This window comes from Nipponia nippon, unplaced genomic scaffold (genome assembly GCF_047370975.1).
Source record: "Nipponia nippon isolate SJK-2023a ecotype South Korea unplaced genomic scaffold, ASM4737097v1 scaffold_4, whole genome shotgun sequence".
In the NCBI taxonomy this organism is placed as follows: Eukaryota; Metazoa; Chordata; class Aves; order Pelecaniformes; family Threskiornithidae; genus Nipponia; species Nipponia nippon.
The window spans coordinates 94,678,261-94,701,152 of NW_028262358.1; the positions used below are offsets into that span (position 1 = coordinate 94,678,261).

Sequence of the window (22,892 nt, forward strand, 5' to 3'; positions counted from 1 at the left end):
CCATACAAACACCATTCTTGTAGAAAAACAGACCAGACTTTGATGAATTACATGATGTCTGATTTATCAGAGAGAATAGTTATTAATTCAGAAGACTACAATCAGATTTAGACCCATGCATTTGTAAGTAAAGACAAGCAACCCCATACTCTGCGAATGCTCAAAATTGCCTTGTATTATATTCTCATCATCATATTACTAAAGGTAGGCATATTTATACCAGTTGTAGTTCTGTCTTTTTTGTACTGACTGCAAATATGTTTAAAGTAACAAATATATGTCTGTGCAAAACTACACAATGTGATTTCCTTAAAAGCAATTTATGGACATGATCTGTGCCCCTATTGTCAAATGAATAGGAGAGAATGGTGGAAGGGTACTTCCCACAGCTTCTTCTCACATGGATAAGCAATATTCCCCAGATTTTTCATCTTCTTGGGTGATGCAAGTAGATTTCATTTTTGTTTAAGAATGGCATAATACAAGGACCTTTAGTGCTGCTGCACTACTTCTCTTGGGTAAACAGAGCTAAATTCTCTAGGACTGGCAATATTCATGAGCTCATCAGAATGAATGAGAAAAAAACAGAAATATCATTATAAAACTATTTAACCTTTAGAGTTCTGCATCATGGCAGGGAAATGATATCGGCTTTGAGAACAGCTAGAGAGCATTCTCAGTTAAGATGCAGGAATTTGGAACTCTAACTCTAGCAGGGTTTGATGAGTGGCCTTGGACAAACAGCCTTCCTCTCATAATGCCCTAGTTTCCCCTATCTGTAAACCAGGGAGGATGATACCAACCTCTGTGTTAAATTGCTTCTAAATCTACAGGTGTAACACACTTTAAGAGTGTGTTAGAAAGGTCGATAAACTTTTGCAGTTGTAATTGTGCTATGCTGTACTTTTGGAAGCTGTATTGGGTTTGGCAAACACTGTTTTCCCCTACAAGAGTCAGTTCAAGTCCAGTACCATGCTGGATTCACAGATACCATCTACTGCATTTCTTGGTGAGGTATTACTAGGGAAAACAACGATCACATTTTATTTGACTTGATAACATCCATGAATTTTTCTGGAAACATGGATACAAAACCAAATTATGACCAATTTGTTTTCTGTTCTAAAATTTATTCAAAATGCTTAATTATCTTCTGCCCTCATTATACACTAAAAAATCTGTCAAAAGTCCAATTCAAATCTTTAAATTTGATTATGAAGATACAACCACTAGTTCTTTTTATTCACATTTCAGAATTATAATTGCCTGTTATTACAAGAAACCACTATTTTTAGTTTCTGAAAATCTACATTTACATAAAGGCAATAAATAGCAATTGAGTTCTCAACAAATGGAGTTGATTAATCAGCCAGTAAAAATTAAAAAGAAAGTGAACTTATTAGCAAGAATTAATTTGATTTCCTTTTTTTGCTATAAATCTCAGCAGGCCATGTAAGCTCTGTTCATGGCCGTGTAGGTGTTAGTGTGGAGCAGTGTTATAAAAAAGGACTAAATTATAAATTCCTCCCATATATACTGATTCATTTTGTGTATGACTTAAGCAAAGAAAATTTTGGTCGGACTCTTTTTCAACATAAAGACACTCCATTTTATATTGTACAATACCCACATATTTCAGAACTAAGTAGTCCTGTGTTACAGTATAATCTTAGCAGTTTGTAAATCTAAAAATTTTTAAATTTAAGTCTTGCATGATTTGAGCAGTGGTTTGCCACTTGATCTGATTCAAATCAGTCAAAGCCTTTTGGTTGTCTGCAAGGGAGTTTGGATCAAGTTTTTCATTCCATACTGTTTTAATGAAAAAGAATACGATTCTGTAGAGTTTTTCAATTCTTTATGCAAGACTACCAGGAGCAGAAGATTATGTAGCGTGCTATTACACAGGTTCCATTATGAAAGTTCTTTATAAAAGTAGGTACTCCAGGAGGCATTTATATCTTTTGAATAAGTTCATTAACATTAACTCTTCCATTACATTCACAAACATAAGCATAGAAGCTAACACAGAAAGCAAATTTTCTGCCTTGAAAAATATGAAGAAGCAAAGTCTGACTGAAGAGCTGGACCAGCAAGTCTGACTGAAGTCAATGGAACAAGCAAAACTCCAGCTGGCATATATTGCCAAACTATACTTACATGAATTACTCTCATTCAATTTTTATTCTACTTACAGAAAAATCTATTTCCTCCATATCTTCCTGGTGACAAAAATAATATGACTGTAAAGTAATATAAAGTAAGGAGAGGCTACTATTCATAGTTCCAGAGGCAAATTCTGATGTAGGATATTCTAATTATTTGATGATTAGCTTGAGACCTTTTGACATGGACTATAAAGAGTCATCTTGAACATATTTTCAAAGGCTTGCAAGGCTAGGCCAAACAAAGAATAACTGTAATGGTCCAACATGGTAGTTTTAAAAAACAAAGTGGAGAGGAAAGGGACAAAGCAGATCAGTGTTCCCTGTCAATTTTATCACTAAGCAACAAAATGGAAAAGTTGTTTTGCTGGTATGCATGCAAGCTTATATCTTAAAGCTGAGTTGCATTCTGCCCTATAGGCAAATCTGTGAGAAAATCACCATTGACTGGTAGACTCTTCTTTATTTGCATTGAACAAATTCCTTTACAGACTATTTCTCCACAGCTAAATCCAGGGACAATGGAAGAAAAATAATTAAAAGCTCTAGGGGATAATTAAAAAAAAGTAATTGTAAACTTTTTTTTTTAACCCTCTTTTCAATGGAGGATGTTATGTCTGGAGTGAAATCCTGAAGTTATATAAATGTATACAATTTCTCATTTCTCATATATAGGTATTCATAGTTTCACATAGATTCAGGGTAGAAAATCTAAACCACTGTCAATGTAAATTTGTATGGCAAGGGGAAAAAAAAATAGAGCAGACCTACCACTTGCCCTAAACTAAAACTGAACCAGGTCAAAATCCTTGCAGTATTAAAAATTTCAGCTAACTGCATTGTACTTCTGCCAACAGTATATTCAGCAGGCACAAACTGCTATGAGCACACATGTGGACAAATAAAAGGCTGCCATACTGTTATAACATCCTTCTGCAGGAACTGGCAGAAGAGAGTCCTAGAATGCTAAAGCTCTTTCCTTACCCAGTGCTGTGAGATGTCATGTTACACCGCATACAGCTGTGGACCACGCCAGCAACAACTGACACTGTCTTGTGGAAAGCACATGTGCCCACGTTACGTCCAACACATTTGTAAAAGAACGAACACCAGCTGCATTGTTTTCCTAATCAGTCAGTGACTATTGAAACTCCCATGTGAGATGTCACCTCCTTCCAGTGACCCACCATGTCCACCCCATCTACCATGCTGTCATTGTGATGGTTAGCCGAGGGTTGCATGTGAGGGTGGTACTCATGGTGCTCAGTACTATGGCACTTAGCTTCCAGCCTCTTACTGTGTTTTGAATTCTGTACCCTGGTTCAAGAGTCCAGGGGCTGGGTCTACTAAGATGAGTGACTAACTTTGTCAGGCCAAACTTTCATGGTATCACAGATTAAGCACCAGAGAAGGCAACAAAGTTCAAGAGAACTGTTCAGACAGCCTACAAAACTGCCACAGTAAATGGCATTTTAAAATGGAAATGTATGCATGCATACAAGGATTCTTTGATCCCCCAGGCTTACACAGCCTTGCCCAGATTTACATAAAGCAAAACAGCGCTAGGAAGAAAACACTGACAGTGATATGGCTAAGATTTAGCTGTAGCATAGTGACAAACACATGGAAAGAGTGGTAAAATTAAATATAGAGGTGCTGGCAATCAGCTCCCCTACCCATGAATATTTTCCTAAATAATATGGCAGAGTTCCAGCAGGACACGTTGTGAGTAACATGATCCAGAGGAGCCGACAGCTCAGTGGGCATGGGCTGCTCCTGTGAAGCTGAAAAGTGTGTTTCAAACATCTCAAGTAACTTCTGTAAAGAAAAACTTGAAGGGCTGGTCCCTGAGGTCCCCAAGTAAATGTTCTAACATTGGATTACTTGCTGGTTGAGACTGTCTCTGCTGTCTCCCTCTCCCTTCTTTTTCTTTCCAGAAAGGTAGAAGGGACAGAAGAAAAACTTTCAGAAGTTTCATTTCATCTTAAAAGCTTTAAAATCAATTCTGTGGGGTGGGAAAGTCAGCCCTAGTACCTGACCAACTTTCTTTCTCTTTCTGGACTGAGACACTGGAATTAATGTATCACAAACGGTTCCTGACAGCAGGGATAGTTTGTTCATGCCAAACAATGCAAAGCAGAAAAGATACAACTCTTTTTTGAGTTTTTGTTTGGTTGGTTTAAGGAACTAAATTGTTTCTCCTCAGAACATCAATTATGAATATTCCACACATTTTCCCATGCACTGACAGGAGAAGCATTCAGTATCCTAAGACTTTACTGAAGGCAACATTTCAAATATATTTTCTGAAAGGACGAAGATATGAGTCAGATTTCTGAGGGGGAAAAAATCACCACTTTCATATTATTGATGCTACCTGCTTCATGTAGGGAAGCTGGAAATATCAAAGGAAGCACCAGAACTCATAAACAGCCTCGTTTCAATCAACACAGACAGATGTGCTCTATATTTTGGGAGAATCAACTGAAATAAAATGCTGAATTATTGGATTTGAGTTTGCCTTTTATAATACATGGCATAATATTCTATTCTTTAGTTGCACTGTCTCAATATTGTACACACATTTGACTAGCTGCCTATGGAGAAAGCACAAGCCTGCGAACTTGATAAATGGAAAACCTTATAAAATACCATCACAGGGAAGACTCACTGAATCTCATAGAAAGAATGGATTAGAACTGCTTTTGCCAAAGTTAGGATGTTCAAATTGTCACAGATAGCAATGGCAGTAGGATAGGTTTGATGACCTGGTTTGAGTAAACAGCTCACAGATCCAGAACTTTCTTCAAGGATGGATGACAGGAAACTGTTAATCACTGATCAGTCTCCTGAGAAGCATGCCCAAAACTCATATTGAAAAATCTTCCCCTGCTGTTGGAGAAGTATTAAACTGACAAGATCAGTGGAGAAAGTATCATTTACCAAATGTGAACTTGCAATGCATGCAGATAGAGATGTGGGGTAAGTGGCTAAAAAGGTCGCAAAACCCATTAGAGGTTACTGCTGGCTGTATGCCGACGATAAAAGCAAACACAGTTTTCATCTGAAAAGCACTTAATTTAAAACACCCGTCTCAGCATAGACTACTGATTAGTTAACCACCTTCAACTAAAAGCACACTACTTTTTGTTGGGTTTATTCCAAAATGCTTGCCAAATCCTGGTTATGCAAAAATTACCCAGTTTGGAAGAATATGAGCACAGCACAGCTCTGTAGGATTTGCAGTGTGGATGAGGCTATTAATCCATCAAATCCAGTAGTATCTAGTATCATAACTAAAGTTTCTCCTTTCTGTACTATAATGTTGTTTCTCAGCCATCAGTGTACTGATGTAAACCCAGGCTCAAGGATAAAAGCACTTACAAAATCACAGGCATACAATTTCTAATACTGTAGATGAGTCTGTAGTATAAGACAAACATAATATACCTGGACAAGAAGTATGACATCATCCTTAAAAAAAATAATATGGCAAGATATAGGGATTCTTCTTGAAACACTTAATCTGTATTTAGGCAAAGTTGACCTTGACTTTAATGGAAGATTTACTGTGAAAGAGTAATGCAGTAATTACAACTGCATAAACTTGGAATTCTTTTTAAACCACACTGATTTTACTGCTCTACTTCTTTACAGCAACATTTTCTGTTTTGCTACAGAAAGGACACACTGAAAAAAGTAACAGAAGACTGCTAGCAAGCTTTCACTATTTAGTACACAGATATTATTTTACCAGACTAGAATGAAAATTTGCACCAACTAAAATGAAGATTGCTGTGGGTATCACACTTGAAAATATTTCTCCCTGCAGTAACAGAAATGGGAGCCTTCCTTAGTTATCTGCCTGATCATTTACCCAATTACTTGTTGCCCAGCAACTACCATCCAAGAACTACAGTTCTTAGACATCCTCATTTTAATCTTGAAAAAGCAGATTAAAATTACCATGTGAGTAATCTCTTCCTGGTGAGATATTGTATTATTTCAATTTGCATAGCTGCAGAAAGGAAGTCAAGTGACTGGAGAATCCAGTATTTTCACTCTGTGGAACATTCATTTTCCCTGCCCTCGAACCAACCCATTTACTGACCAACTACTTAAATATTGTTAGGTACTTTGTAATATTTGATCCATAGAAATAGAAGCAAACGTCTGTCACTTACGTTCTTGAATCATCCCACAGCACACAGTAGGGATTCAATGTGCCCTAAGAAGAAAACAAACAAACAAACCTATTAGTTACTGGTATACAAAAATATGTCACGCTTGACCTAAACATTTATTTGGGTCTCCTCCTACAAGATCGTGCTTATGCTCTGACAAATTGATGCCACTGAAATTGCAAAAGCTTAAGGTTAATTCTTACAAAGTATTTAAAAAGCACTTGAACCTCAAAGCAGATTATTTGCTGTATTCTCTCTTAGATAAGGTAAGCATAAAGTTGTCTATTTGGTATATCCTAGTAGAATTGAAATATGAGATAAGAGTTAATCTGTTAAGAGACTCGACTTGACTGAACATTTCTGGGTATGTTTAGAAGCAGAACTTTAGGCCCCTAGGGAACTTGGATGTCAAAACCAGTAATGTCTTTAAAAATTTCAAGCATATGTTGGGCAAAATGTCTGGAGGCTGGGATTTCAGATGACCCCACATTCAATACCCAAGTCCTTTTGTCAATTAGGTCCTAAATCAGCAGAGATTTTTGCTCAAAATATTTTTTTCTTGAGCTTTACAATCTCAGCTCCAACCTCTTCGAAATCAGTGGAAGATTTCTGATTTGATTTAGAACAGGAAGGGAATCCAGGTTTATTACATATCATTAAGCTGTGGGTAATGTTTTGGGAAATTGAAATGACTTTATTATTACTCATGTTTATTTTGCTGCCTAGGACGAGTTGAGACAAAACTAAAATTTAAGTTTTGTCGCTGATCTTGTAAATCTTCCTTTCTCAAAACTCAGATTGACTTAGAAGTGCTTAACTGGCGAAAAACTGCAAAACTGTATTCCTGTTCATCATAAACATTGGATATTTCCAGAAGTCAGAACCATATAAACAAACTAGATATAAGATATGGAATAAAAATATACTTTTAACAAAATCATAGGTGATTTGAAGAAACAGGTGGAATACACTTTTCTTATGTCAACATTAGTATAGTTCTCTCATGAACAGTGTTGGTGCAGCAGATATAAAGATAGTTTCATATAGACAAAACACACCTTGATATTTCATTCTGAAAAGTGTTTTATTTATAGAAAAAACATGGCAGCCTGTGAAGTGAAAATCTATTAAATATTTAAATTCTTCCATCCACCTCTTTGTCACAGATAAACAAGGTCCTTCTGAAGATGCTTGTGAGAGAGGCATTTAGGGAAATTTTGATCCTCTACTTCAATATTTTGCTGACTGCACTGAATTTTATGAGTAGAATATAAATATTTAAAACCAACATATACTTATGGCACTTTATATTAACATAGCACTGTACAAACATAAATAAAGGATGTTCCATTCCCTGAAGTATTTATAATATAAAGAAGAGGAGAGGGAAGAGGGCACAGGACAAAGCGCTGGATAAGACGCCCATTGAGATTCAGAGACCAGGTCCTGCATCATTAGCCAAAAGCTTTCAGATACATTGATAGAAGGGTATATAGAAGAGTAAGAATTAAGAACAATGGAATGACGGTGCAGAATTAACCTTTTTTTTAAATTTCATTTTATAAAGAGTATTAATTTGTATCCTAAGACTGGGTGAAGAAATTCTGCTTGCAATCTGATACAGTTACATGCATATTAAAAAGTACTCCTATAGCTGAATTGTAATAAGACATTACATATCTAAGATCTGAGACCTGTCTTTCTAGCAGCAGATATCATACAGTTTGTACTCGCTATTCCCACAGTGCAAGTAGAAAGAATACAAAAACACTTTCAGAAAAAATGCCCATTACAAAAAAATCTACAAAACAGAGGGAAATAAAAGCCTTTGCAGAAAGCTGAAACACAATAAAACTGCTGCTGTCAGATCACACGCTTCACTCTCTTTGAAATGTATTCAAATTTAAAAAAAGAAAAAAAGAGTATGTTTGGCCATTGCAGTCACTAATGAGAGATTAAGCAGAAACATGGAAAGCAGGATAAATATTACTCCTATTCCTTGAGAAGGTCTTGTGTGAGGGTTTGCTCCGCCAGGCATGGCAGCTCACAAGGGCACAGCAGTCTTTCAGAACTTCTTCCACTTTTGATATCCTGATCAAACACCCTTCAAGCACTGCAAGGACCACAAGAAGCCCGTCTTCCTATTTTCTTCTTCGTCCTTAACCTGTTGCTCCCTTTCTCACAGTCTTTCTGGGTCTGGCCTCCTGGCAATGTCTCCTTACACTGCTGTCGTTGAACTACCTCCAACAGCCATCACTCTCTCCGAGGGCAGCGATCTTTCATCACAGTTCTTGCCAGTTAATTACTTAGCTGCAGCTAAGGAAGCAGCTACTGTGTCCATTAATGTTTACGACTGTTGCAGTATTGATTCATACACTACAATACAGGACTTGGATATCTCAAAAATAGACATATGTGTGTGAGTGTGTATGTATATATATCTCTGCCTGGCATGTAAAACTGAACTTTCGAGATGTGATTGGCAACTTTGACAGCTATGCAGCACAATGCCAACTGTGCTTTGTAGCCAGGGTTTTCAGCCTCATTGAAAGCTTGATGTCCTATGCTACTGCTGGCTTGTTACTTTAGTGTCCCTGGAGTAAACTTCTGTGCTGTCAGAAGGCGAGAGTTCATATTCTCTCTGGAGCAAATAGGATTTTGTTTAAGTTGTACAGTTTTAAAAGATTACTTCGGTGTCTCTTTAATCAAACTACTGGAAAAATGTGACCACATTCATCAACGTGTTCACAGTGCATAAGACCAAATATCATGTTCTCTAAATAATGCATTGCAAACCATATTCTCACTGTGGTCAAGTGTCTGTTGTATTTTAATTTACCTGGAAATCCAAATACCATGTTATACTCCAAACAGCACGTGTAATTGGGATTTACACTTCCTCCACAAAATAATCTTCTGGTTTTATTAATAAACTGGCTAGTTGTGATATAAAATGAAGCAATGATGTTAAATTTTGAATAAATGAATATTTAAAGGTTAATTTGAATTAAACATATTAACTCTTATTAAATGATCACATTTGCCCATTTTTTTTCATAATCTCTTATCTACTTTATTTAGTCAGTGGATGGGGAGGTAAAAGAACAAATGTGTGGGTATACGCCTATATATTAGTAGGCATGCTCTAGAGGTTGTGTAAAAATTAGTCATTAAATCAATTTGGAAACAAACTGTTCTGAATAATGAACAGCATTTAAAGAGCAAAGGATTGAAAAGAACCAAAATAACAACATGAAGAGTCATTCAAAATAAATCAGATGAAAGAGAATTTCTGTATTTTATTTTCTGTTTAATAATTAATCTATTTAATTGACATAATGATTAATCTGTGAATTATTAATATATAATGTTCAAACACTAAAGATAAATTAATACTAGTTTTATCTTTCTGTATGTGACATATAAAGCTTGTTCTATAGTAATATTTATAATTAAATAAATACTTATTTTCAGCTAAGAAAATTATAGCAAAGAAGATTAGAATTAAGCTTGAAGGCAAGAAACACCCAAACCTACAAAATAGTGTTTCTCTGCATCTAGAGCCTTAGTTCTTTAAACCAAAGTTCCATTATGGAGGCTAAGCCTCGAACACAAAAATCACCGAACTTTTAAAGATATTAAAATTGTAGAACTGGTTTACATTCCCAGACCTTCTAGAGCAATATTTTGTCATTGCATCTGCCCATCCAACTCTTATATCCAGGTGGACTGAGATCCTATATAAATGTACTATGTATGTTAGTCCAATTCAAGGACTGAATATTTGTTCCAAGCACTTAATGCTTCTCTGGATTAAATTACAGGACAAAAACTGAGCCAAAGGAAAAAAAATTGGCTCTGACATCTATTGGCAAGGTTATTGTCTTTTAGCCTTGTCAAGACATGAGCTAATACAATACTTATTAATATTCTGTTGCTGAAAGGTTGACAAAGCACGGTGACAACCAGTGTCTCTAAACTGACCTTTTGTAACAATGAAGTTTCATTTAATTTCCAAGATTTTGAAACTTGGCAAAAACTTGCTCTATAAATTACTCAAATGGATGGATTAAAAAAAAAAAAAAAGAAAAAAAAAGGCTCTCTAAGAATTTTCTAGAATGTCAGCTTGTGGGGACAGCAGTTCAACCTTTTGTTAGTCTAGCCTTGCTTATGTTCTGCTGGCTTTAATAGCTTGGTTTGGCTTATAAGTATTTTCAATATTGACACGTTGCTTACTAGTATTTTTTTTTAATTTTTCAATTTGTTTTCGAGCATAAGTGACCAAAGTAATTACAATCTTTTTTTTTCCCCTACCTGCTACCCCACACTTTTGAAAGAAGTAATTCCAATTTCAACTTATAGAAGTCATACTCCAATATTCCTTACCTACAACTCATGTAAGTAGCCCCACAATCATTGTGAAAATAATGGAAAATAAAATCTAGCATTGAGAAATACCATAAATCTTCTTAATAGTGATCTTAGTAAGATCAAAACAAATATTTTATTTCAAAGGTAGGGTTTTTTCCCTGATATATAGGATTAATTTGTGGTCTACTTCAGCAAATACTCTATTACATTTTTCATAGAATCATAGAATTGTTAAGGTTGGAAAAGACCCTTAAGATCATCGAGTCCAACCGTTAACCTAGCACTGCCAAGTCCACCACTAAACCATGTCCTCGAGCATCACATCTACCCATCTTTCAAATACCTCCAGGGATGGAGACTCAACCACTCCCCTGGGCAGCCTCTTCCAATGCCTGACTACCCTTTCGGTGAAGAAGTTTTTCCTAATATCCAACCTAAACTTCCCCTGGCACAGCTTGAGGCCGTTCCCTCTCGTCCAATCGCTTGTTACTAGGGAGAAGAGACTGATCCCCACCTCGCTACAACCTTCTTTCAGGTAGTTGTAGAGAGCAATAAGGTCTCCCCTCAGCCTCCTCTTCTCCAGACTAAATAACCCCAGTTCCCTCAGTTGCTCCTCGTAACACTTGTTCTTTAGACCCTTTACCAGCTTCGTTGCCCTTCTTTGGACATGGTCCAGCACCTCAATGTCCTTCTTGTAGTGAGGGGCCCAAAACGGAACACAGTACTCGAGGTGCGGCCTCACCAGTGCCGAATACAGGGGAACGATCACCTCCCTGGTCCTGCTGGCCACACTATTCCTGATACAAGCCAGGATGCCATTGGCCTTCTTGGCCACCTGAGCACACTGCTGGCTCATGGTCAGGCGGCTGTCAACCAACACGCCCAGGTCCTTTTCTGCCAGGCAGCTCTCCAGCCACTCCTCCCCAAGCCTGTAGCATTGCATGGGGTTGTTGTGACCAAAGTGCAGGACCCGGCACTGAGCCTTGTTGAATCTCATACAGTTGGCCTCAGCCCAACGATCCAGCCTGTCCAGGTCCTTCTGTTGGGCCTTCCTACACTCCAACAGATGGACACTTCCACCCAGCTTGGTGTTGTCTGCAAACTTACTGAGGGTGCACTCAATCCCCTCATCCAGATCATCAGTGAAGATATTGAACAGGACCGGCCCCAACACTGAGCCCTGGGGAACACCACTCGTGACCGGCCGCCAACTGGATTTGACTCTGTTAACCACCACTCTCTGGGCTCGGAAATCCAGCCAGTTTTTAACCCAGCGCAGAGTGCACTTATCCAAGCCTTTGAGCAGCCAGCTTCTCCAGGAGAATGCTGTGGGAGACAGTGTCAAAAGCCTTACTAAAGTCCAGGTAGACAACATGCACAGCCTTCCCCTCATCCACTAAGTGGGTCACCTTGTCATAGAAGGAGACCAGGTTAGTGAAGCAGGATCTCTTCTGACAGGAACAAAACTTATGTTAAAGCCTGATATTTTCTCTTAATATATGATGTATTGGGGCCGGTTCTGTTCAATATCTTTATCGATGATCTTGATGAGGGGATTAAGTGCACCCTCAGTAAGTTTGCAGATGACACCAAGTTGGGTGGAAGTGTCAATCTGCTGGAGGGTAGGAAAGGAAGGCCCTACAGAAGGACACGCTGGACCGATGGGCCGGGGCTAACTGTATGAGATTCAACAAGGCTCAGTGCCGGGTCCTGCACTTTGGTCACAACAACCCCATGCAATGCTACAGGCTTGGGGAGGAGTGGCTGGAGAGCTGCCTGGCAGAAAAGGACCTGGGCGTGTTGGTTGACAGCCGCCTGACCATGAGCCAGCAGTGTGCTCAGGTGGCCAAGAAGGCCAATGGCATCCTGGCTTGTATCAAGAATAGTGTGGCCAGCAGGACTAGAGAAGTGATCGTGCCCCTGTATTTGGCACTGGTGAGGCCGCACCTCGAGTACTGTGTTCCGTTTTGGGCCCCTCACTACAAGAAGGACATTGAGGTGCTGGACCATGTCCAAAGAAGGGCAATGAAGTTGGTGAAGGGTCTAGAGAACAAGTCTTATGAGGAGCGGCTGAGGGAGTTGGGGTTGTTTAGTCTGGAGAAGAGGAGGCTGAGGGCAGACCTTATTGCTCTCTACAGCTACCTGAAAGGAGGTTGTAGTGAGGTGGGGGTTGGTCTCTTCTCCCAGGTAGCAAGCAACAGGACAAGAGGAAATGGCCTCAAGTTGTGCCAGGGGAGATTTAGATTAGACATTAGGAAAAATTTCTTCACACAGAGAGAGTGGTTAGGCATTGGAACAGACTGTCCAGGGAAGTGGTGTAATCACAGTCCCTGGAAGTGTTAATAACATGTGGATGTGGTGCTTAGGGACATGGTTTAAAAATGGACCTAGCAGTTAGATTAACAGTTGGACTTGATGACCTTAAAGGTCTTTTCCAAGCTAAATGATTCTATGATGTAACTTAGGTGGGAAAAAACCCAAACCAAACCAAAAAGCCAAACCTACCCATGCTAAAACATCTTAAAATTAAATAGAGAACCATAAAACCCCAAATCTCCACAATTCTTCATCAGTAAACTTCTAATCGTAATGAAAGGTAAAGAGTCAGCTCAGTTTATGTTCCTTTATTCCTTTCTTTTTTTCTTCTTGACTTTTCAGTAAATTTCACTGAGATGTTCTCTGTAATATCATTTTTCTGGGAATTGAATGGTGATTCATAATGAGCATTGATGGCAAAATAGTCAGTTTCTTCTAACCTTGAGTAAAATGGAAATCAAAGATCTAGAGTTCAAACAGGATTTTTCATACCTTTGCCCAGAGACACTAATCCAAATTTGCTACAGATTGAAATATTTGGAACTCCTCCAGCTGAATTGTACCTACATGACCACTTGGCCAACTGTTTATAACAAAAACTCACAGCTTTACAGTCTTTTGCATAACAATGCTATTTACTAAAGCTCTAGTAACTATGTATCTTCTAGTTGTTTCTTTATGACTTTATTTAAAGTAAACTCTAACTCTTAGTAACAGAAACAGACAGGTTATATGCCACGCCTTTACATAAATTACTCCCATGCTTGCTATTTAACGTTATTTCCCCAATATCATACATGACAGAAATTTCCCACAAAAGATACATTTTGTTCTTCCTGTGGCTGCTGGGAGATTGCTGACAGCTGAAAGAAAAACTGTTAATATTTTTCATATAGCCAGGCATGGAATCCCTTTTTTCAGATTTAAAACATTTTTAATGTGAGACTAAAGGCTGAAAATTATAGAATTAAAAACAATTGCACAAAAAATCTCAAACTTTTATTAGAATTGTAAGCTAAATTGGTACCAGAACATTTTTTTCAAAGTCTGCTACAACAGATTCGGTAAACACTGGCTTTTGAGTATAAAACAATGAAAGAAAAGAAGAAAAGGCCTGAAGAACTATGTAGCTTTATGACCTATGCAGGGAACAAAAGGTTAAGCATTCAGCACAATACTACATTTTCAATTGTATCCATCAAAGCAGTTAATGGAGAGGTTTTGGTAGAAATTGTTGTTTAAATGAAAACCTCAAAACTCATGCAACAACAATTAATTTTGGTTTGCATATATACATGCATGAAACAAGTACACATTCCTTTCAAAGTATGTTAGACTGTTCCTGGGCTTAAGTTTTAACAGTTAAACTGGGGTTTATCACCTGATATCTAAAACAACCCCACTTATTTTTCCCATATGATCTGATAAATACTTTTGGAAGAGCATATCAGCTATTCTTGTACTTACATTAGACAGATGGGCCAGTTCTATCTCCAGGAAAGAATCCGTAGTTTTGGGCTCAGGTCGTATAGTAACAACGATGATTTTTGAATTAACAACTGTAAAATTCCTGGAAAAAAAAAAAAAACATGTGAAAATGAAAGATTTAACTTTGTATGAGGTTAAATGAGGCTTCTGATATTATCTTTAAAGAAGTATCTCATTGGTATTTTCTGTGACTAGCTGACAAATATTCAGGGAGAAAATCTGCTTGTTTGGAAGTGGTGAAAACATTCACTCATTACCAACCATACCTGACACATTAAAGAGTGAGGAGCAACAATGGTGGCAGAAGTGCCATTCCTTAAAGTATGATTTACTAATTAGAAGGGTGTATTCTGTCAATGTTTGAATGCATATCATTTGCTTCTCTCAACGTAGACCCGCTAGTTATGTTTTATGAGAGACAGTCATTTTTCTTCCAAAGTGCTGTGCTGGACTTTTTTCTGACTGTTAACTGTAAAACTCGTGAAGATGGATGAGTGCAATGGGAGATTCTACAGTTCTGTTGATTTTGTGCTTATGAAGAAAAACCTATCTGTTTCCACGTTTTGAAAAATCATTGAATTTGGTATATGAGTGGGCAACTTCACCATCTAAATACTTTTTCAAATATAATCCATAGTTGTGCTTTGACTGAAATCCCACCAAAACCCATCAATTTTTTCTCATATATGTGAGATTAGATTTGGTCTTACATTATTGTAGCAGGTTACTCAAAATAATAATTTTCTGCTAATTTCTCTAATTCATCATCAATCTCTCTTTTCACATAAAATGTGGATCACTATGTTTTGTAGCTACCTTTCTAGGACAGACCTAATATTGCCAAGGTTATGCTAATACAGGCATAAAGACATGTTGACATGATGTTCATGTCTGAGATCCTTGCTTCTTATGATCCCATCAGGCTTGGAACAACCATCAGTTATCAGCCTGACTGTTTCTGATGATCATTACAGTATTTCCTTTGTATGTAATGCTGCTTTCAACGTCTGCTGATTGCACATAAAAAACCACAAAACCTCACAGAAAGACATATTCACAGGTAGATGTTATCAGAGAAGAAACCAGATAGTTTACATGTAATTATAATAGACAGTATAAATATTCTTTTGTTATTGTTGTTTAATTGCTTATTTTCTCTAGGGAAATGGTATTTAGGAGAGGATTCCATTTTGCTGGATCATTGAAACAGGAATTGCCATGGCTACAGTAATAGAAACTTAACTCAGTAGCACTTTACCCAGCACAAAGAATGAAATTATTCTTCTGGGGCAAGGTGTGAATTCTAGTCCAATTTTACTCAGCCAAATCATATAATGGAAATATAATGGAAGTGGCTTTCTATTTTACTTAATTTCTATTTCTTCCCTTTGGTTGCACTTTAAAGTCTCACACATTGTTGATGAAAACATACCTATCAGACTAACATTTAATGTTCGGCAAACTTTCAGTGCGTTCTGTAGAGGAGGAGTAATGACGGTACCTTACTGTACATACAGTAGCTGAACATCTATAAATGTTCCCAAGTAATGCATCTTTAAAAAGCCAAACAAATAAAACTCCAAATAAACACAAAACTTATTTCTCTAACAGATTATGACAGGTGGAAATAGAGCTTACTAACTATTAAAAGATTTTGTCCATTTTGGAAAGCTAATGTAAGCACTGGTACTTAAGTACTTGATCACTGTCAGTCTTTATGACTGGGAAACGTTTCCTTGCTGTGTCTAATTTTGGTACAGTTCTGATGGTTCTAGGGTGAGATCCAAAAGAGCACTTAAGGTGCCTAGTTTGTAACCTTGGTACATCAATTTTGCCTCAGTCTCATTAAAACCCTACCAATCCACTTATATTCTCAAGAGCCCCTAGCAGACTGTTTCACCAGAAATTAAATTTATCTGGCTATATCACTGTGAAATGAAATCTGCACCACTCATTGCTGTCCTGCCTGGGCTGAGTTGTATATCTCATATGTAACTGTTCAGTCAGTCCCTGGAAGAATGCAATCTGGCAAGTATATTCTAAACTCACATAACACGTTAAGATGCCACTGAATTAAAGTTCAAAGCATCGTAGTCACAAGAATTTCCCTCAAAACCACTGGTGCAGTGCCATTGATAACTTTGTTGAAGATAATTTTTTAAACAACTTAGTGTTTAGAACAGTTATTCAGGAATTTAAGTAATCAGCTTGTACAAAACATCCCGGGAGGTGGAATACGTGGATTTCAGTCCCTGTCATATTGGGAATGACATAGAATGGGAATGACCTCTCTCTCACTTCCTGGGCAACTGCATTATGTTATAGATTTTTTATGACAGGTGGAGAGTGACTTCACCATTGCCTTTTTCTCCTTCATAAAAAAAAAATCTAAAATTTATCTTTAATGAGAAATGAACTTGTACAGGATGGTGCTCTGCTGACTGTCCAGAAAAATGCACACCAGGGTCAAATTTTGAAGTCAATTACTCAAAAAATACATTAAATTCCTTGGAACTATGGTTGAATAAATCCTCAAAGATTCAAGATAACAAAGTTTAATTGAGTAAAGGCTCAAGAAGAGCTTCCAGAGCTGCTGTCCTAGTTTTTTTTCCGATCTGGATTCATAACAATATTAATAAAATGGAGTTATTTTACTAAGTTCTTTTTCTATCTGGGTATACATTTTGAGGGTATACTTTTCTATAAGGATATAGATATTGATTCTATGTGATATGAAATTGAGGTTCTGTTTTCTTTTTGGAATGACTATGTTGCTCAAGAAAAATGAACTTATGAATAAGGCATGTTGCTATCTCAAGACAGCATGAAAGAAGTTATAGTTCAATGTGTAAATGTTGTATACATTACAGAAAAATTACGGATGCTATAGCAGTAATGCTATGCAGTAAAAGCCCACCTGAGGTACTCTGTCCTCAGTCTATCAAAGTTGACCTAAGGATATTTAAGGACCTTTTTGGTTATATAGCGCCTGAAGGAGGGGGTTAGGAATGATGTTTCAAATAGGGAAAGAGAACATTTCAGTGCAGGAAATTATAGCAGAAGTATGGTGGTTGTTTAAGTGATGGGGAAAAAAGCTTGCTACAGCAAAACCATTGATTCTTTATTTGTTCTTATTCGTTAAACGAAAAGTTAAAAACTATTTTACAGTATGGCAATATGCTATGTATTCCTTCAGAGTGCCCAGGAGAGGAATTATATATAATATATTTTAGATGAGTATTACACTGAGATTCAATCTTCTGTGAACCTAACAATAACATAAACGTGCTCAGGGATGCAAGAGCTATGGAAATAATATTCAGTCTATACTGCTCCAAACATTCAATATTTCAATATATGATTTTAAAAAAAAATCCATATGACATTATAAGAACAGTGCAATACAGCAAAGTATATTAGGAAATAGAATCAGATGAGGTTTATTTACTTGTGCATGAACAAAAAAAATTATTCTATTTTTATATGGAAGAATAAAGTGCTTTTCTTTTCCCTAACCTTTTCTTTAAACAGTCCTGGCAAAATTCTTTGAATAATATACATGTACCACTAGGATTAAACACATTGTCCAAAAAGTTCTATATTAATGTAATTGCCAAATTCTCGTCTCACACTGTTTACAAGACTTGCTTTTAACAGACTCTATGCCAGTAAAAACAAGAAAAATCAAGCCCATATGGTAAAATGCAGCTAATTTTGGAGTTTGTGAAATATATTGTATAGGCTGTCCTAGAATGAAATCCTCATTTTATTCACAGAACACCTGTGATGTACCAGATGGGGATTCTGTGGTTAGGTGCTTTGAGAGATTTTCCCTAAAGATATACTGAGATATTTTTAATTTATTTGTTTGTTTATTTTAAAGAAAGAAGTTCCTTGTGGTGATGCAGAAGCTTGCGTACCTTTTAGGGCTGATATTAAGGAACGTATGGGAATGTATGTCACCTTTGTTCTTCTGAAAACTACAAAAAACAGGTGTCATACAATCAAATATTTACTTTATTCTCATCCTACCTCCTGTAAAGCCTGGGACTGAAATCACACAGGAAGTGGTAAAGCTTTCTGGATATTTAACTGCAGCCAGTAGAAATCACCTCTTTTATCAGGTTGTCAAGGTATAAATGATGTGGCCTTTGAACTCAAACATGAGCCCATTTTACTTATTTTACCTTGGTTTATTGTTTTGTTTATCTTTATTCCCACCATTGACATATTTTGTCAACTGCCATTTTATTTAGAACAGCATCACATAAGATGCTTATCCAGAATGTTTTTTTAATTCATACATTGTGCATAGCTACCACACTTCTAGGTATCATATAGAAACTAGATGACGTCAGCTCCCTTCACATTTTACAGTGTTTGCTCCATACACAAAGCTATTGCGGTGAAGAATTTCACTATGTTCAGCACTAAAATGGTTATCACGACAGTGGTTATTACAGTTAAATAAGATTAGTATAGATAGTAACTAATATAAACCCATGTAAGATGGCAGTTTTTCATTGCAAAATGTAAGTAAACAAAAATAAACCTTTTTCCAATGCAGTGGGATGTACAGAAGCCTTCACTTCATTCATGTACCTGAATGAGCGTAAAATGATAAACCACCCCATAATAAAGATTCCTTTAAAATCTGCATTGCAGTTCTAATTTTTGCAAAGAGTATAATAGCACAACAAATTCAGCACTAACCACAGTTGCAGCTTTTTTCCAATTCAGAATTCCACCTGAATGAACATTAAAATGTTTTGAATGCATCAAAATGCATTCAATAGTATTAAATACCTTCATCAATGACATAGTGGGATTGAGTGCACCCTCAGCAAGTTTGCAGATGACACCAAACTCGGTGGTGCAGTTGATATGCTAGAGGGAAAGGATGCCATCCAGAAGGACCTTGACAGGCTTGAGAAGTGGGCCCATGTGAACCTCATGAAGTTCAACAAGGACAAGTGCAAGGACCTGTACCTGGGTTGGGGTAATCCCCAGTATCAGTACAGGCTGGAGGATGAAGGGATTGTGTGCAGCCCTGACGAGAAGGACTTGGGGGTACTGATAGACGAAAAGCTGGACATGAGCTGGCAATGTGCTCTCGCAGCCCAGAAGGCCAACCATATCCTGGGTCACATCAAAAGAAGCATGGCCAGCGGGCCGAGGGAGGTGATTCTGCCCCTCTACTCCGCTCTGGTGAGACCCCACCTGGAGTACTGCATCCAGCTCTGGAGTCCGCAGTACAGGAAGGACATGGATCTGTTGGAGCTGGTCCAGAGGAGGGCCATGAAAGTGATCAGACGGATGGAACACCACTCCTATGAAGAAAGGCTGAGAGAGCTGGGATTGTTCAGCCTGGAGAAGAGAAGGCTCTGCGAAGACCTTATTGCAGGCTTTTAATACTTAAAGGGGGCTTATAAGAAAGATGGAGAGAGATTTTTTACCAAAGCCTGTAGTGACAGGACAAGGTGCAACAGTTTAAACTGAAAGAGGGTAAATTTAGATTAGACATAAGGAAGAAATTTTTTATGATGAAGGTGGTGAGACAGTGGAACAGGCTGCCCAGAGAAGCTGTGTATGTCTCATCATTGGAAGTGTTCAAGGTCAGGTTGGATGGGGGCTTTGAGGAACCTGATCTAGTGGAAGATGTCCCTGCCCATGGCAGGGGGGGTGGACTAGATGATCTTTGAACGTCTCTTCCAACCCAAACTGTTCAATGATTCTATGATTCTATGAAAACAGTTTGAAATTGTGCCACCTTTGAGGTACTATTTTAAGGTCATGAGATCAAATTTTGAATATAACTGCCATGGGCAAAGACATCCAGTGTGGTATACTTCCTGATGAGGTATGAGAGATAAATTGTAAAAGTTTCAGTATAACTTCATTATAAATATTAAAGAAGTGCAGAGAAGTATTGAGGTGCTGTACTCCAAAGAAAGAACAGACTAGAGGTACTGGGGAATATGTGTTATATTTTTATATCACAGATTAATAATGACTTTTATTCCTTATTCACATACATAAGAGAAAGTAATAGTGCTTGTTTCCTTTTCTTGGGAAGCTGAGAATTGGATTCAAATAATACTGAACATATTCAGAGGCAAAGTGGGATATCTTCATATTTGAATTTCAAAAGACTTCATTTATGAATAGATGTACATAGATTATTAGACCATTCTGCTTTAGAAGCGCACAAAACCTCTCTGTGAACTGAATTGTACAGAGAAATGGTCAAATTTGCTGTGTAAATCAGCAACCAGCTGAAAGCAGAACAGATAAAAGCAAATAATTTAGGAACTGAGATGCACTTTCTCACAGTCCATAGTACGTAAGTTGCTGTATTTTTATGTTCCTATTCTGCCCCTATTCCTGCTACTTGGGATGATATTGATTCTAGGGAAAATCTAGTAAGGCCTATAAATCTCACTTTTCTAATGGATGAAATAAAAGCCCTGAAAGGCTTTTCATATAAGTAAATATACAGCATTCAAGGTTCACACTTGTTTTCTGTAAATTAAAACTACTGACCTTTGAGAGCTGAAAAGGCATGATCATAGATTGTGGTTTACAATATAAAGGTCTGAAACATACATGGCCATCTCAACACTTTCCTAGGACTGGCAGGTTATCTCTAAGGTCTGCCAAAAAGGACTGACTACAATAGCTGTTTGTCTCTGTTTTTTGAATACAGGAGAAGAGAAGAAAAAACATCTCTCACAAACATCTCTTCCTTCCTGGCTAATTTCGGGAACTGGCACAACAAATGGAAAGGCTTAGTGACATTTCACAAGTGGATGAGCTGTCATTCATACTACGCCTTAAGCGTAGACGGATCTCACCAGGCTTCCAGGTGTCCAGCCAGGACATCATTGTTCAAATTGCGCTCTATCTCAGAGAGATTTCTGTCCCCAACATTGCAGCTACTCGTTGCACAGTGCATTGCAACTTTACTGTGAAGTGTTTTGTTTTGTTTTGTTTTGTTTTGTTTTTTTTCCTTAGGACTGTATCTTGTTTGTTTTCAAATGGATTTTGGCAAAAACCTGTTGTTTTTCCATCCTTTGTTTCAAATCCTCAAGTTTTGATTAAATAGAATAGGGAAACGTGGTGTCTTTCTAATTACTGTCCTTTCTAATTACTATCCTTTCTAATTATTGTGAATTCATTAGCAGCTATTGTGACACAATCTGCACCCATTTCTTTTACAGTAAAAGGACATTAGTAGACCGATGGTGCACAGGATCATGTGAAATAAGATAGTATTAATGGACCATGAAATTATCTTAACCAGTAATTTGAGAAGAGGGGGGAAAATGTTCATTGCCAAATTGTCTGTCATCAAGTACAGAAAGGAAAAAGTGAAACAAGAGATGCTCCTATTTCTTTATGAATGTGTATGGCCCTCATAACTAACATACCACAGCTGTTCAGGCACATGCATGTCTTGTTTCTAAAATAGATCCTCTCTATAGCTCTGCTGTGCCTTCTGAATACAACTTGCACTAAAAAAGTAATTGGAAAACTACTACTACAGACTTCTACAGAAGTAGAGCAGACAACCTTAGTACATCAGGTTATGACGTCATTACTGGATCACTTGTACTAACTGGACAAATGGTAGTTTGAAGCACAAGTACAAGTGGCCTGAGCATTAATGTATATCAATGTGCAAACCTCTAATTGAACATTTCTGTAATTAAGTTTAATATAGATTACATAAAATATAAATTAAGCCAATTTGATAAAAAGGCTATTTCCGTCATACAGGTTACTAAGCATGAAGGAAAGACAAATATACACATATATATTTTAAATAACAGGGAAAAAAGTCCAACAATACCAATATGCAAACGGTCTTGGTTGTCTGCTTTTATCTTGACATGTAGTGTAGTTATGATCCTGAAATAGTCTAATTCATATTGTATTTATGAAATTTCTTACCTCAAAGTGGGCAAAATGAGTTCTAAATTTTTGTATAGCACTGCTCCAAGTACAAATACAGTTGATTCATCTAGTTCTGAAAAGAGTAAGGAAAAAAAAGATTTTAAAACTCTCTTTCCCAAGCATTCATCAGCATAAAAATCTGTGAACACCATTTATCTTTCTAGCAGAAATTTTATTTTAAGTAAACCATCATCATTTTGAATTATATCCTGGAAGTCTGTCATAAAGATGTAGCACTGTCAGGAATATATCAAAAGATTTAAACTACTGAAAATCACATTTTCAAAAAATCCATCATTGTGTACTGACATCCATGATAGTTCATTTACCTTTATAATTAAGTATCCTTAAAGACTGTCTTTAGACTGAAAATCACATTTTCAAAAAATTCATCATTGTGTACTGACATCCATGA

General features: G+C 37.2%; 1 protein-coding gene across 6 annotated transcripts in view; it reads right to left on the reverse strand.

Annotated features, from left to right (window-relative positions):
- Positions 1 to 22,892, reverse strand: part of ADGRB3 (adhesion G protein-coupled receptor B3) — a 465,784-nt gene that overhangs the window by 176,871 nt on the left and 266,021 nt on the right. For all 6 annotated transcript variants that reach the window (XM_009475647.2, XM_087776085.1, XM_087776087.1 and 3 more), the window contains 3 exons: positions 22,475 to 22,550; positions 14,501 to 14,603; positions 6,347 to 6,390 (listed from right to left, as the gene is read on the reverse strand). In XM_009475647.2, the coding sequence (XP_009473922.1) occupies positions 6,347 to 6,390; positions 14,501 to 14,603; positions 22,475 to 22,550 (223 nt within the window). The remainder of the gene's footprint in view (positions 1 to 6,346; positions 6,391 to 14,500; positions 14,604 to 22,474; positions 22,551 to 22,892) is intronic.